The 13809-nt window shown below is 50.3% G+C and overlaps 2 protein-coding genes across 2 annotated transcripts in view; both read right to left on the minus strand.

Annotated features, from left to right (window-relative positions):
* Positions 1 to 13809, minus strand: part of LOC144179907 (uncharacterized) — a 518871-nt gene that overhangs the window by 474665 nt on the left and 30397 nt on the right. The window lies entirely within an intron of this gene.
* The window catches only part of LOC144179211 (cytochrome P450 3A15-like), a 53653-nt gene that overhangs the window by 38776 nt on the left and 1068 nt on the right, over positions 1 to 13809 (minus strand). The window contains exons 2-4 of the mRNA XM_077707475.1: positions 11735 to 11831; positions 10960 to 11012; positions 10774 to 10870 (exon numbers count right to left, since the gene is read on the minus strand). Coding sequence (XP_077563601.1) covers positions 10774 to 10870; positions 10960 to 11012; positions 11735 to 11831 — 247 coding nt within the window. The remainder of the gene's footprint in view (positions 1 to 10773; positions 10871 to 10959; positions 11013 to 11734; positions 11832 to 13809) is intronic.

Genomic DNA, 13809 nt, shown 5'->3' on the forward strand with positions numbered 1-13809 from the left:
TCGTGCTGTTGTAATTCCACGTTTCATGTTACGGTTCTTTGAGCTTGAAATAAGGGCAACCTTGTTTATAGTGGGTTCGGAGCTTAAAATATTTCGTGTTTGTATCAACGCGTTTTGCGGTGGCCAGATTGTCGATTGGTTTGAGCCTATCTATAGCTCTGCTGTTGCAACGAATATCGGATATAACGAACTGCATTACTGTCCCGACACTACTTTGTTATATCGAGGTTCGACTGTAGTATGGCAATTCCTCCTCCTTGGCGCCACACAAAGTAGCGGTACCAACCACGAAACGCTTTTCATACTTTCGTGCGTTCTGCGCCATGCTGCATGGTATCCACCGCCCATTCCCCTCTGCCTAAGGTGTGCAGTGTTACTCAAGGTACTACGCCACTATCTGCCGTCGTGAAAATCCCGCTTTGCGCTTGTAGGTCGCGTGAAGAGTACTTGACGAGCTCACTAGGTAAACGGGAGGTGATGTCGCACTTTTGTTTGTTTGTTTGTTTTTAGTGTATAGTCCTGTATATATGTATACAGTAAAAGCTAGTTAATTCGAACTTGGTTAATTCGAGCTTACAGTTAATTCTAACTGCCGCCCTTTTGCCGCCACAGACCTGTATATTCCAATGGGGGAAATCCGGAAATTCGCTATCAGGAATGGTTAATTCGAACATGAATCCCCTGGTTTCCATCGTTCCCACCAGAAGTCAGCCCAGAATGGTTACAATGTGTTGCAAATCCAAGCCGAATCAAACTTGCTCGAGATGCAAAAAAACAGAAAAACAACAGCGTAGCGTGCGCGCTACGCTGCTGCGGCTGCGTATTCGTCTGCCACAGCGGGCGCTGCGCCGCCGGCGCCAGTGCTCCGGCGCATGCCGTTGCAGGTTTTGTAGCGCAAGCTACACTATGCTACCTCGGGCAGTCTTCACGGGGTGACCAGTTTTGTCCTTCAGCGCTAGAGGTCAAACCCCACCCTGGTAGAGGTCAAACCCCACCGTACCCGGCACGGAGCAGCGGCCCGATAACGGGTAGAGATAGGCAGTAGAGGAGAGATAGGCGAGGAGGGAAAGGATACGTAAGCGGGACCCGCGCGCGGGACGTGGCGGATGAAGGGGAGGAGGCAGCGCCGCAGCGATAAGCGTGCGCCACGAAGGAAATGCCCCGAGACCACGTGCGGCGCAGAACCGCGTGTGATAGAGGAAGACGGACATCCAGCTGTGGTTCCTCGTACAGCGGCAAGGCTTAAACAACACCGTGAGGTGAAAGAGGAAAAACGCTTTCGCGTAGAGCTTCCCTACCACCAAGTATTACGCATTAGTGTAAGCTTCCTTCATTGTTTTCTTTGTTCCGTGGTCGCTGGTCTGGAAGCGCGATCGCGTGGCGTGCGCAGCAGACGTGTAGTAGCGCCTAAGTCGTGGTAACGAGTCCAGAGGCGGCTTCTTTGTGTTCTGCCCGCGCAGAGTGGCGCGATGTCCATTCATTCTAGCACCCGTCCGCTCATTTGAACTCCGCCTAACTCGAACAATTTCATGGCCCCCTTCGAGTTCGAATTAACGAGTTTTTACTGAATAGATATCTCCTCCCCCTCTCTATCTCTTTTGCCTTTCCTGCCTGCCCGTTTCCCCCGTCCCCCACACCACCATACCAGCAGGCGTTCCGGTGTCCACACTTAGGTGAGACAAACTATAAGCCTGCTGGTGAACTTTGCTTTCTATGGTAACAATAAATTCATCATTCATGTGCGTGCGGTCGAATCTGTTCCAGCATACGTGCATTTCTTGCGTGCTTATTTTTTTTGCCGCTATGATTTTTTTCATCCACGCTATCTCCACACGATATTAGCAGTACCCACGCCTAGCGTGTTTGTAGAGTTTCAAGCAACGCCACGAACACAACCCGGAGCACAACACTCACATGCCTCGGGGAATTTACAGCAAACTCAAAGCCCAGAAAAAGGTGAGTAACTGCAGTAACAAGGACGTCATTAGCCTGAAGTCAAGAAGTTTCCTGAAAGCAGAAATTTAGCCATTCATGACACTGGATACGCTGTGAGTGCTGACTATGACACAAAGCTTAACTCCGCATTCCGAACGTCGGTTTTCGTAACTGTAGCATTATACAGTTCTAACCTGCAAAAAAGCTATTCAAAACCTAACGCTACTCAGTGTACAAGTCAATAAAGCTAAAGCGAGTGCTTCGCCTCTTGCAAAAGGCCAGTGAGTGTTACCAGAGGGGGCCTTTGCCTCATTCGGTTGGCTCCTGCGGGATATGTTTGCGTCAGTCGTGAATGGACGTTCGTCCAGGAAGTTCAAACTAGGACAGAGGCATCCGCGTGTCATGTTGTATTCGGTACAGCCAGCGCCACCTGTATAAACATTGCCTAACGCGTCGCCCGCTTTCCACTGGGGGCAGTAGGAACGCTTAGTTCAGGCACTCATCTGCTATGTGGTGCGCGCCGGCGGACGTCCCGCCTTATACGTCGCTGCTCGCGAGTCGCGAACGCTGCACCCACTTCTACAACGTGTGTCTATCAGCTTGCCTGTTGGGTTTCAAAAGCCGTTTTACTTGCTGACATCTTAGCCGTGATGGGGCGCTAGTTCTGGGGCGCACTGGGGATCTCGTTCAATGTGTCGCTCGCTTGATACCTGCTGCATTTTTCGCAAAATGACTGAAGTAGGCGGAACTGAAATAGTATAAGAACGTATTAATTACCAGATAGACAAATAACAAACATAAAAACTGTATTTTCGGATGCTACAACCACTGGTTATGCTGATATATTTCTGCCTGGAGGATTTAGGGAAGAAAAAATTGCGTGTACATTTTCTTCAAGCGCTCACTGCTACCATTACATTCCAAAAAAAATAGCACGTGCTTGTAAATTTCAAGAGATTATGCAAAACAAAAGGATAAGCAGTTGAGCGTCCAGCCACGCGGTAAAGGTGCTTTTACAGTACACTCCTCAATTTTAAAACTCTGTACTGATTCGGAGTCGAACAACGTGGACAAAACAAAGCCAGAACGCAGAGGGGACAGGGGGGGATGCCCCACTCAGAAAATTTCGGTGCCCGTTATCCCAGTATGTAAGGGCGGAAAGCCCGCATCAGTCTGCGGGACCACAAGGGGTTTTGCGTTCGCCGTGGCGCAGGCGGTTTTATCAGCGTCAGACCAAGACGCTGTCAGCGTCTTGAACCATCGTCTTGTATCAGCGTCAGACCAAGACGCTGTCAAGGCATAGTGATAAACCAGAAGGCGTAGGAGCGCCGCCTGGGGAACGCTAGACGAAATTTCAACTATTTTGCATAGTTTCCGAGAAGCGGCGCTGGCTGGCAGACATGAAAGCACGCAGGAAGGCTACGGAGCGGGAAAGGGTAGGAGAGCAGCAGGAGAGTGGCTGTTTGGCCATTTTTCGCTCACGCGTTAGGCAATGTCTATACAGGCGCCGTTGGTACAGCAAATGGACTTGCGCTCAACGGCAGCATCCACTGATCAGCGGTATAGCTGTGGTCAGAAGGGGTTCTCTTGCGTATGCGTATACACACAAATCTGGTCGTATATGCTTCATCGAGGCGGAAGATCGAGATGGAGAAGAAAATGCAGATTCGCGGTTATTGGTAACGTTATTGAGTATTTAGTGATGGACAACCTTTGTACAAGGGGGCAGCCTTTTCGTCATCAAACGAGCCGTTGCTTCTGTTTGCTAGGGATCTACTTGACGCCTGACTATGGATAAGACATTTCTGCCACGACTGCCGAGTTGTCCCCAAAAGCCAGCAGTGTGTCGCCGCCTCCTTTCCAGATATGCCAGCATGTTGTCTCAAGATTCCCTGAAAGTGACTTCAGTGGCCTCCCATAAGCGCAGTGATTGTCGGACTTGTGATGTAATAACATCATTATTATCCTTGTCACCATCATCATCAGCAGCAGCAGTAGCAGCCTATTTTATGTCCATATTTACACCATCAAGAAACAACTTCTTTCTTCTTCAGGGTCATTGTCCGTTCAGAAGAAAGTGTAAATGACAGCTGCGTCTTACCGCATCTCACCTACGAGGCAGAAACTTTGGAGTTTCACTAAAAGGGTTCAGCTTAAATTGAGGACGAGTCGGAGAGCAATCGAACGGACGATGATAGGTGTAACATTAAAGGACAAGAAGAAAGCGGGGTGGGTCATGGAACAAACGCATGTTAAGGGCATATTAGTAGAAATTAAGGAAAAGGAGAGATGGGTGTGCGCAGGGCATGTGATGCGAAGGCAAGATAACCGTTGGTCATTACGGGTAACAGAGTGTATCCCTAGAGAAGGCAAGCGTGGCAGGGGGTGGCAGAACGTTATGTGGGCAGATGAGATTAAGAAGCTTGCGGGGATAAATTGGCCGCAGTTAGCACAGGACCTGGATAATTGGAGATCTATGACCGAGGCCATTGCCCTGCAGTGGGCGTAGACAGGCTGCATGATGATAATGATGATTACAGCATCAAGTCCTCTCCCCCTTACTTCCAACTGCTCCTATGCTGCCCTGCCCGAGTTTATTCTTTGCTACCAGATCTCCCACTTCATCCCTCCATGGAGTCACTGGCATTCAACATCTAGTCCCGTGTCTCGGTAACCACTCCACTACTCTGGTGGCCCACTGGTGGTCACTTCTCCGCATTACACATCTAGCCCAACTTCGCTTCTTTGTCTCCATTAAGTCAGGATATCGTCCCCCTAAGCTTGCCATATAACTTAAGACACTTCTATCGTCTTGATAACGTCTGCCTCGATGACCGCTGATGATTTAAAGGGCGCGCAAACACGGGGACTTGCTAAGAAACTGGAACTAAAATTAGGTCGGCCCAAACAGCTATGAAGAAATAAAGAGGATGACCTGATATACTGAAAGTAGAACTGCAGTGAAGTTTACATGATTACATTTGAGTCTGAGTTCGCAAAATGGTCAGAAGTCAACAACAGAGCAGCTATGTTTGTGAGAAGAAATGATAGCATCGATAGCTTGCATTACAAAGGAGGACTTGTCCATGTGTTTGTATGAAAACCGGGATTTTTAGCTAATTTAACCCTGAAACAGCCTGAATTAACGTCACTCAGCATTATGCCCGGTTTATTCATATCACCTTTTTTTTCTTATACGATATCACGTGAAGGCAATTGGTGTGGGCAGCGTATATCAAATTAACATAACGTAGAAATTTCGGCAAGTTGGTGTAGATTCATCTTGTATTACAGCGAAACCACACAAAGACAAAAGCTCAAAGGCCATGAAACGTGCTTGTGTTCTTTTACGTTGTATTTGTCCTTCTATATATGGTTGCACTATAATACAAGATTAACATATTGTGACGGGGATGTTCGGCTATGTACTGAGCCGACGGGTATGCGTCAGTGTCTGTCTGATGAGAGCTGAGCAGCTAGAGGAGGAAGTCGACGACGATCGCTCTCGACTTGGTTCGTGCGTGAATCTGGACACTCTGCTCTGGCTTTCCCCTTGTAAATACCTTTGGTGAATACAATACCTTCCCCGTAACATTTTGGTGGAGGATGTTACGGGACTAAGGTGGACAATGCCTGACAGCTCTTTGAAACAACGACGATGACGACGACGACGACGAAGGGCCTGGCGCGAACCTTGCGCGAGCTCTATCATGGCCGCACTGTACATAATGTGAATAGATCGCTTCACTCCATCGCATCGTTCGTCTCATCTGTGTCCTGCCGCCACGTAACATTTTGGTGTGAGGTGCTGGGTACGACACACGCAGCACGGAGCTCCGCAGCGGACGGCAAGTTTCCCGACCAACGATGGCGCCCGAGGGAGCTACCGCGACTGCTTCCCCATTCATCGTTATCTCCCAGCAGCGTGACCCGGGCACGTTTTGCGGCACAGATGATGTTGACCTTGAAGACTGGCTGAAGACGTATGAGCGCATTAGCGCTCATAACAGGTGGGATCCCACCATCATGCTTGCGAGCGTGGACAACTCTCTGAGGGGAGCGGCCAGGACTTGGTTTCGAACTAACGAAGAGACGGTAACAAGTTGGGACGACTGTAAATCCAAGCTGCGCGAGCTGTTCGGGAACCCTGTAGACCGTCAAACTGCCGCTAAGAAGGCACTGGCTTCCCGTGTACAGACCCCTACCGAGCCTTATGTGGCGTACATTCTGGACGTGCTATCCTTGTGCCAGAAAGCTGACGACCAAATGGCGGAAGCGGACAAAGTCGGGCATATCCTCAAGGGAATAGCGGACGACGCTTTCAATTTACTCATGTGCAAAGACTGCACAACCGTGCAATCAGTCATCAAGAAATGTCGCCGGTTTGAGCAGGCAAAAGGACGTCGCCTGACTACTAGTTTTACCCGACTTCCAAACACCGCTCCAACGTCGTCGTGCGAGGATCGTTGTCTTTCCGAACATCGACCCCCGGAGACTGACGTGAGTCCAGCTACGACGGGAAGTCTAACCAGGCTTATAAGACGAGAGCTCGAGGCTATGGCCCCCACGACGCTTCCCCAATCGGAAACGTGCCTCCCGTCCATCCCTCTGATCCAAGCGGTCGTTCGGGAAGAAGTGGCCAAGCTCGCCTTTCAGCCGGTTTGCGCTGTGAGAGGCCCAGGCGTTCACGCGCCTCACCTTTCCTCGAGCTACGGCGGCCGCAATGAATACCAACCGTCCACCTATCGTAGCCGCGACCTTTCGGAATGGAGGACGCCCGACGACAAGCCGATTTGCTTCCACTGCCGCCGAGTCGGGCATGTTGCACGGTACTGCCAGAGGCGTTCACCATTCTCATTCCGGCAAGACCTTTCCAGCTACACGCACCCTTCTCAGATGCCTCGTCGCTTTACTCCACCGCCTCCGCCGCAACCAGTAGACGTCAACGCTCCGTTCCGCCGTTACAGCCGATCGCCGCCACCCCAGCGCCGTCAGTCCCGTTCGCCACAGCCTCGGCGTCCCCTCTCGCCGACGCCGTATAACAACTCCCGTCCGGAAAACTAAATGATGCAGCTCTCAGAGGTGATGCTGCATGTCCGACGACCACCGAAAATCCTCTGTTGACGCTTTGTACACGGAAAAATTTGCTGGAGATTCATGTTGACGATGTTGCCGTTACCGCCTTGATTGACACGGGTGCACATATGTCTATTATGAACTCGGAGCTTCGCCGCCGCCTTCGCAAGGTGCTTACGCCCCCCACTTCACGTGTTGTACGGGTCGCTGATGGAAGTACGCCCACTGTCGCCGGGATGTGTGCAGCGCGTGCTACTATAGCTGGCCGACAAACCGTCGTATTGTTTACTGTGCTAGACCAATGCACTCACGACGTTATTCTTGACCTCGATTTTCTCGCGGACCATTCAGCACTCATCGATTGTTCAGCTGGAGTGCTTCACTTAGAGCTTCCTCCTTATCACGGCCACGACGATGTCCGCAGGCAGCACTTCTGTTCCTCTGCCGACGTTCGCTTACCACCCCTAGCCACTACACTCGTGTCCTTGCAACTGTCCCCCCTTGTCCCTGATGGTGATTACCTCGCTTCGCCTCTTGCTGACGTACTCTTCGCGCGTAATGTGATGACGCCGCACGCTGTCGTAACGGTTTTGGATGGTCGCGGCCGACTGCCGTTCACTAATTTTGGCTATACACCGCAGGTTATCCCAAAGGGAATGTCGCTAGCTACACTATGTACCATTTCACAGTGCGAGGTGAATGCATTAGCCGATGTCACTGGCCTAGACTGCCAGCGCGAGGCCAAGCCCACTTCACCTCTGCCGCTCGATCTCGAACCCATGATAGCCTCTGATCTGCCAACTGTACACGCAAGGCAACTTCGTGATCTATTGTCTTCGTTTAGAGACATTTTTGACCTTGACGATCGCCCTCTGGGGCAGGCCACTGCTGTTCAGCATCGCATCCACACAGGGGATGCCAATCCCGTACGCAGACGGCCTTACCGGGTGTCCATGATGGAACGCCAAACCATTCAAGCGGAAGTAGACAAGATGCTTCGCAAAGACATTATTGAGCCTTCCACTAGTCCATGGGCATCCCCCGTTATCTTGGTCAAGAAGAAGGATGGTACATGGCGCTTTTGCGTCGACTATCGTCACCTCAACAAGGTTACTACTAAAGACGTGTACCCACTTCCCCGCATTGACGACGCGTTGGATTGCCTCCACGGGGCCAAGTACTTTTCTTCCATTGATCTCCGAACTGGATATTGGCAGATTGCCGTTGATGAGCTCGATCGCGAAAAAACAGCTTTCGTGACGCCGGATGGTCTTTATCAATTCAAAGTAATGCCCTTCGGCTTATGTAACGCGCCAGCCACGTTCGAGAGGATGATGGACTCCCTGCTCCATGGCTTTAAATGGTCTACATGTCTCTGCTACCTTGATGACGTCATTGTTTTCTCGCCCACGTTTGAAAGCCATCTGGAACGACTTGCAGCGATCCTTGACGTTTTCCGACGAGCAGGACTACAGCTGAATTCCAAGAAGTGCCGCTTCGGGCGACGCGAGATCACAGTACTCGGCCATCTAGTTGACGCCACTGGAGTCCGCCCCGACCCTGAAAAGGTTCGGGCTGTCAGAGAGTTCCCTCAACCTCGCTCGCCCAAAGACGTCCGAAGCTTTGTAGGCTTGTGTTCATACTTTCGCCGCTTCATTAGAAATTTTGCGACTATCGCCCAGCCACTCACTGATCTCCTGCGTAAGAACGCTACCTTCTCGTGGGGCCCAGAACAAACGGAAGCCTTCCAAACGCTTACAAATGTACTCACTGCTTCTCCCATTCTGGGACATTTCGACCCGTCGGCACCCACTGAAGTCCGTACAGATGCGAGTGGACACGGCATTGGCGCTGTTTTAGCGCAACGACAAGCAAACGGCGACCGAGTCATTGCTTACGCCAGCCGTCTTCTCTCGTCGTCAGAGCGGAACTTATCACGGAGCGCGAATGTCTTGCTCTTGTATGGGCCGTAGGAAAATTCCGTCCCTACCTCTACGGGAGGCAGTTCACAGTTGTCACCGACCACCACGCCCTTTGCTGGCTCTCCTCCTTAAAGGACCCCACGGGCCGCTTGGGGCGTTGGGCTTTGACCTTACAAGAATACTGCTTTACTGTATCATACAAATCTGGTCGTACACATCAAGATGCGGACTGCTTGTCCCGGCATCCCATCGATCCACCTGGTTCCTCTGCCCAGGACTCCGACGCCTGTGTCCTGGCTATTTCTGATTTGATTCATATTGAGGATGAACAGCGTCGTGACAACAGCTTACGAGCGATCATAGACAATCTGCGCTCATCGGCACACGATCCTTCGCTGCAGGCATACCTAGTACAAGATGGGGTGCTTTACCGCCGCAACTTTCGCCCTGACGGCCCTGCTTTGCTCCTGGTTGTTCCGCAACACCTTCGAAGGTCCGTGCTCCATCAACTGCACGATGCACCTACTGCAGGCCATCTAGGTCTGACACGCACCTATGACCGCGTCAGGCGGCGCTTTTTCTGGCCTGGCCTATATAGGTCGGTTCGACGCTACGTCAGTGCTTGTGATGCCTGCCAACGACGGAAAAGGTTAACAACGGCCCCGGCTGGTCCCTTACAGTCCCTCGACGTGCCGAGCGAACCGTTCTACCGTGTAGGAATGGACCTCCTTGGTCCCTTCCCTTTCTCAACCTCCGGGAACAAGTGGATTGCCGTGGCAACGGACTATGCTACCCGTTTTGCTATTACCAGGGCGCTACCTACAAGTTGTGCGACTGATGTCGCCGACTTCCTCCTTCACGACGTCATTTTACACCACGGCGCTCCACGTCAACTTCTCACCGACCGGGGACGATACTTTTTATCCAAAGTGGTCGCTGATCTCCTTCGTTTGAGTTCCACGACACACAAGCTCACCACTTCTTACCATCCCCAAACCAATGGACTTACGGAACGTTTTAACCGCACCCTTACGGACATGCTGTCTATGTATGTCTCCGCGCATCACAAAGATTGGGACTTGACGTTGCCGTATGTGACTTTCGCGTATAACTCCTCGCGCCACGATACGGCTGGTTTTTCACCCTTTTATCTCCTCTATGGACGTGAGCCCACTTTGCCGCTTGACACCTTGATGCCCTCTTCGATCACTCCACCGACCGAATATGCATTCGAAGCTATTTCTTGAGCAACTCTAGCCCGTGAGGTCGCCCGCGCCCGCCTTTCGGCCTCGCAGGTGTCGCAGAAAACACGTTATGACCTTAAGCACCGTAACGTCTATTATCCTCCTGGAACGCTCGTATTGTTATGGTCGCCTTCTCGCCGCGTGGGCCTCTCTGAAAAGCTTCTTTCGCCATATCATGGCCCTTACAAGGTCCTCCGGCAGGTCACCGATGTGACGTATGAGATCAGTCCTGTTGCCGCGTCCACATCGTCTTCCACGCCGAAGACCGACATCGTGCATGTACTGCGGCTAAAGCCCTACAATTCTCCCAGCTTGGACGCAACACCTTAGTCAGCACCGACTCGGTGCTTTCCCGGCCGGGGGGCTATGTGACGGGGATGTTCGGCTATGTACTGAGCCGACGGGTATGCGTCAGTGTCTGTCTGATGAGAGCTGAGCAGCTAGAAGAGGAAGTCGACGACGATCGCTCTCGACTTGGTTCGTGCGTGAATCTGGACACTCTGCTCTGGCTTTCCCCTTGTAAATACCTTTGGTGAATACAATACCTTCCCCGTAACAATATATAGCAGAAATTTACCGGGGCATATGTTACGTACCAGCCTATCTGGGAGGGCTGCGAAGTCTTTTACGAGAATACGCTTTACCAGATCCGGTTCTCCAACCATAAGCGTTGGTTTTCCACCCTCGTAGACACTGAAAGTAATCGCCAGATAAGAATAATGAGTCAATGATATGCCGAAAATGTCCATCTATCGTAAGTGGCTTGTTCTGAATCAGCTCACCCAAACACCCTGCCGAGCTTCTTGTAGTGCTTTTGGTCCTCCAAGTGATCCGGCTAGAAAAAAAAAACGAAATTTCATGTGCCGTTCTGATCGAGTGTGGTTGACTTTCCCTGTAAACTCAGCTTTGGCAGCTCTAAATAATCAATCACATTTTTATCCCGCATAGCATACATTTTGAGGACACTGGACGTATCAACCTCGTTTGAATTCTTCGAAACTGCTCTTAAAAGGTAATGATTGCCCTTCATGGTTATATGATAGTCCTTCGTTGACATCCCTGTTTCCATTCTCGTTAATGATGAAAGAATACACAATTTTTTTGACAGTACTATCCAAACCTGTTAAACTTATGCCATGGACCATGATGTATAGATAAATTTTCTTATTGTAACTTTCATTTGAAAATAAGGTTAATGGTTAACGGTGAAGGCAGCTGTAGCTGGCGTTCTCCGCTTCTACTTATTTCCACGGCAACGGGGCCAGCGTTCCGAAGGCTCACCGCGCGCTGTCTCCACTTCCGTTCCCTGCTCGTCTGCTTCTCGCTCTGTTGAGAGAGCAATGCAAAAATTTTCCCTGCATGTTTCATCTATTCCCCAAGCAACAAAAATACCCACGATGCCCGCTGCTCGCCGTCAGGGACTCAGCCGAAAGCAGCTAAATTTTTGCAAGTTCCGGTGAGCTTACGGCCCACGCTTGGCAAACTATACGCTCAGTGATAGCTATGCACATTTCTCGACACCCTCCAACCCAGGGGGCTAAACTTGTCGCTGCTCACCTTTGTTAACCGCCGCATGATGGGACCAAAGAGCAAGAAAAATGGCTCGTGGGGGACGTTCTGCTTCTTCCAGTAGTTCCTGTTTCTAGCTGCGTACCTGTGACATCAGACCAAGAAGCGCCGCCAGAGGACAAGCGCGATGAGAAGCCACATGTACTCATCTCGTGTATAATGTAAAGAGTAAATTTGCATCGAAAAGGGGCCGCGTGGTCTATGTATAGGGCAGTGGTAACACCCCCCGGTTTACATTCAAGAACTTCAGGTTTAGCCATCTGTCAATCTCCAAAGGGGACGCGCTCGCCTCTGCTGTCCGGTGGAGATAAGGCAGGGCTTTGAGACGCTCCGGTACAAGATAAATGTTCAGTTATCTGAATGTTTGAAGACTGCTCAGTGCGGCCTCAAGTAAACATTGCGCCGTAATCTCCGCATGCGTGCGCCGCATTGTCATCTCCGAGATAAAATACCGAGATAAAAATCCCGGGCCAGCTCCACTAACGTGGAACCTGGGGAGGGGCGAAGCGTGCAGTGTATAAGTGCATTATTGGTGCCTTGGCGTTATTGCCAACGGAGATAAAACCGTTGGGGTGTAGAGGTATACAGCTCTGCAGTAGAAGTATCTTGCCTTTGAAGCACGAAGCTCTCTAGCGCGAGGCGTAAACGAGTGTTCCGGTGTTTTTTAGTACGCGTTACGAAGCGCTCCAACTCTAAGCGTAAACCAGTGACCCGGTGTTTTTTAGTACGCGTTACGTTCTAGCGCGAGGCGTAAACGAGTTTCTCGGTGTTTTAGTACCGTGACAAACATGAGACGACGATCACGACGACGAAGACGACGACAGGAGAGCGACCCTCCAAACCCACCAAAACCAAAAGCAACCCCCCAAACCGACTGAAAATAAAAGGCCCCAAATTTCTGGTTCCCTAAACCAGTCGCTGGAACATGTTTCAGCTTTAATGGGACTACTAACACACGATAACTACAACAGCTTCGTGAAAATTCGGGGTTAATGACTCTTTGAAAGGAATCAACCAGAACGCAGAGAAACGCTGTTGATAACGAGTATACAACCTAGGGACCTGAAAGTGATTCGCGAGATCCATGCGCAGGATAGAAACACAACAGGTCTGCTATGCTTCTTGTCTACGCCCCTGCGCCTAGATGGACGAATAAAAGGGGGAACGTGCAGACTTCGTGACGCACGTACAAATGTTTTGCTGAAACCAGGTTTTTTTGCAGTTCATTCTGTGTTTTAAAAAAACCAGTGCCCAGCTGGTAAAGCCTTGCAAACTCGACCAAAACTCAACCCAGAGCTTCACAGATATAATTACGGTGAAAAATAGTCTGGCGTATCCTGCACCGCGAGGACATTAGTGTGAATGAAACTAGAATATTCGAACCACTCTGAAACAGGCACCCGCTGCGAATCACATTTGCGAGGGCGGTGTGAAGATGCAGTTGTGTTTTTATCTACAGAAGCAAACAAAAGTAAAATTCAAGGAGTTTTTATGCGCCCCAGATATATCTGAACTATGAAAAACTCCGTAGTAACGGGACACAAATTACTTTAGAGCATTTGGGAATCTTTTATGTGCGCCGAAAAGGCACATTGCTGTCCTTGTTTTTGCGCCGACATCATCCAAACGGCCTCAGTGCTGGAACGTCTTGGCCATTCAGCCACCGCGCATTCTTGGGCATTTTGACCTCAAATCCCAGATTTATATAAATAAAATTTGTGTTCCTTTATTTTCATTCTTGATCTTAAAGTATAGTTTAAATATGTGTGTTCCTTATACCCTGGTACATTTATTTACACCTTTTTACATTTAAGCACAATTTTTTCATTAAGCCCATTTGTTTTCGACCTCTATCTAACGAAGGCGCTGCGACGGCTAACTTTGATGTAAGGAACTTTCTGCGCTGAAGAGCCATTACTTTTTTTACTTTTCATGAAAATCGGGCGGAGAAATGCGCTAATTCAGCAAGTTTCGTCCGAACCGCAAACTACCGTGCGTTTCCACGTGCGAGTATGGTGTCGGTGCTATCTGCGGTGTCGTTCGTCAGTGGTGAATTCGGCAGC

This window comes from Haemaphysalis longicornis, unplaced genomic scaffold (assembly GCF_048455015.1).
Source record: "Haemaphysalis longicornis isolate Haplotype H1 unplaced genomic scaffold, Haemaphysalis longicornis Haplotype H1 scaffold_4, whole genome shotgun sequence".
Taxonomy (NCBI): domain Eukaryota; kingdom Metazoa; phylum Arthropoda; class Arachnida; order Ixodida; family Ixodidae; genus Haemaphysalis; species Haemaphysalis longicornis.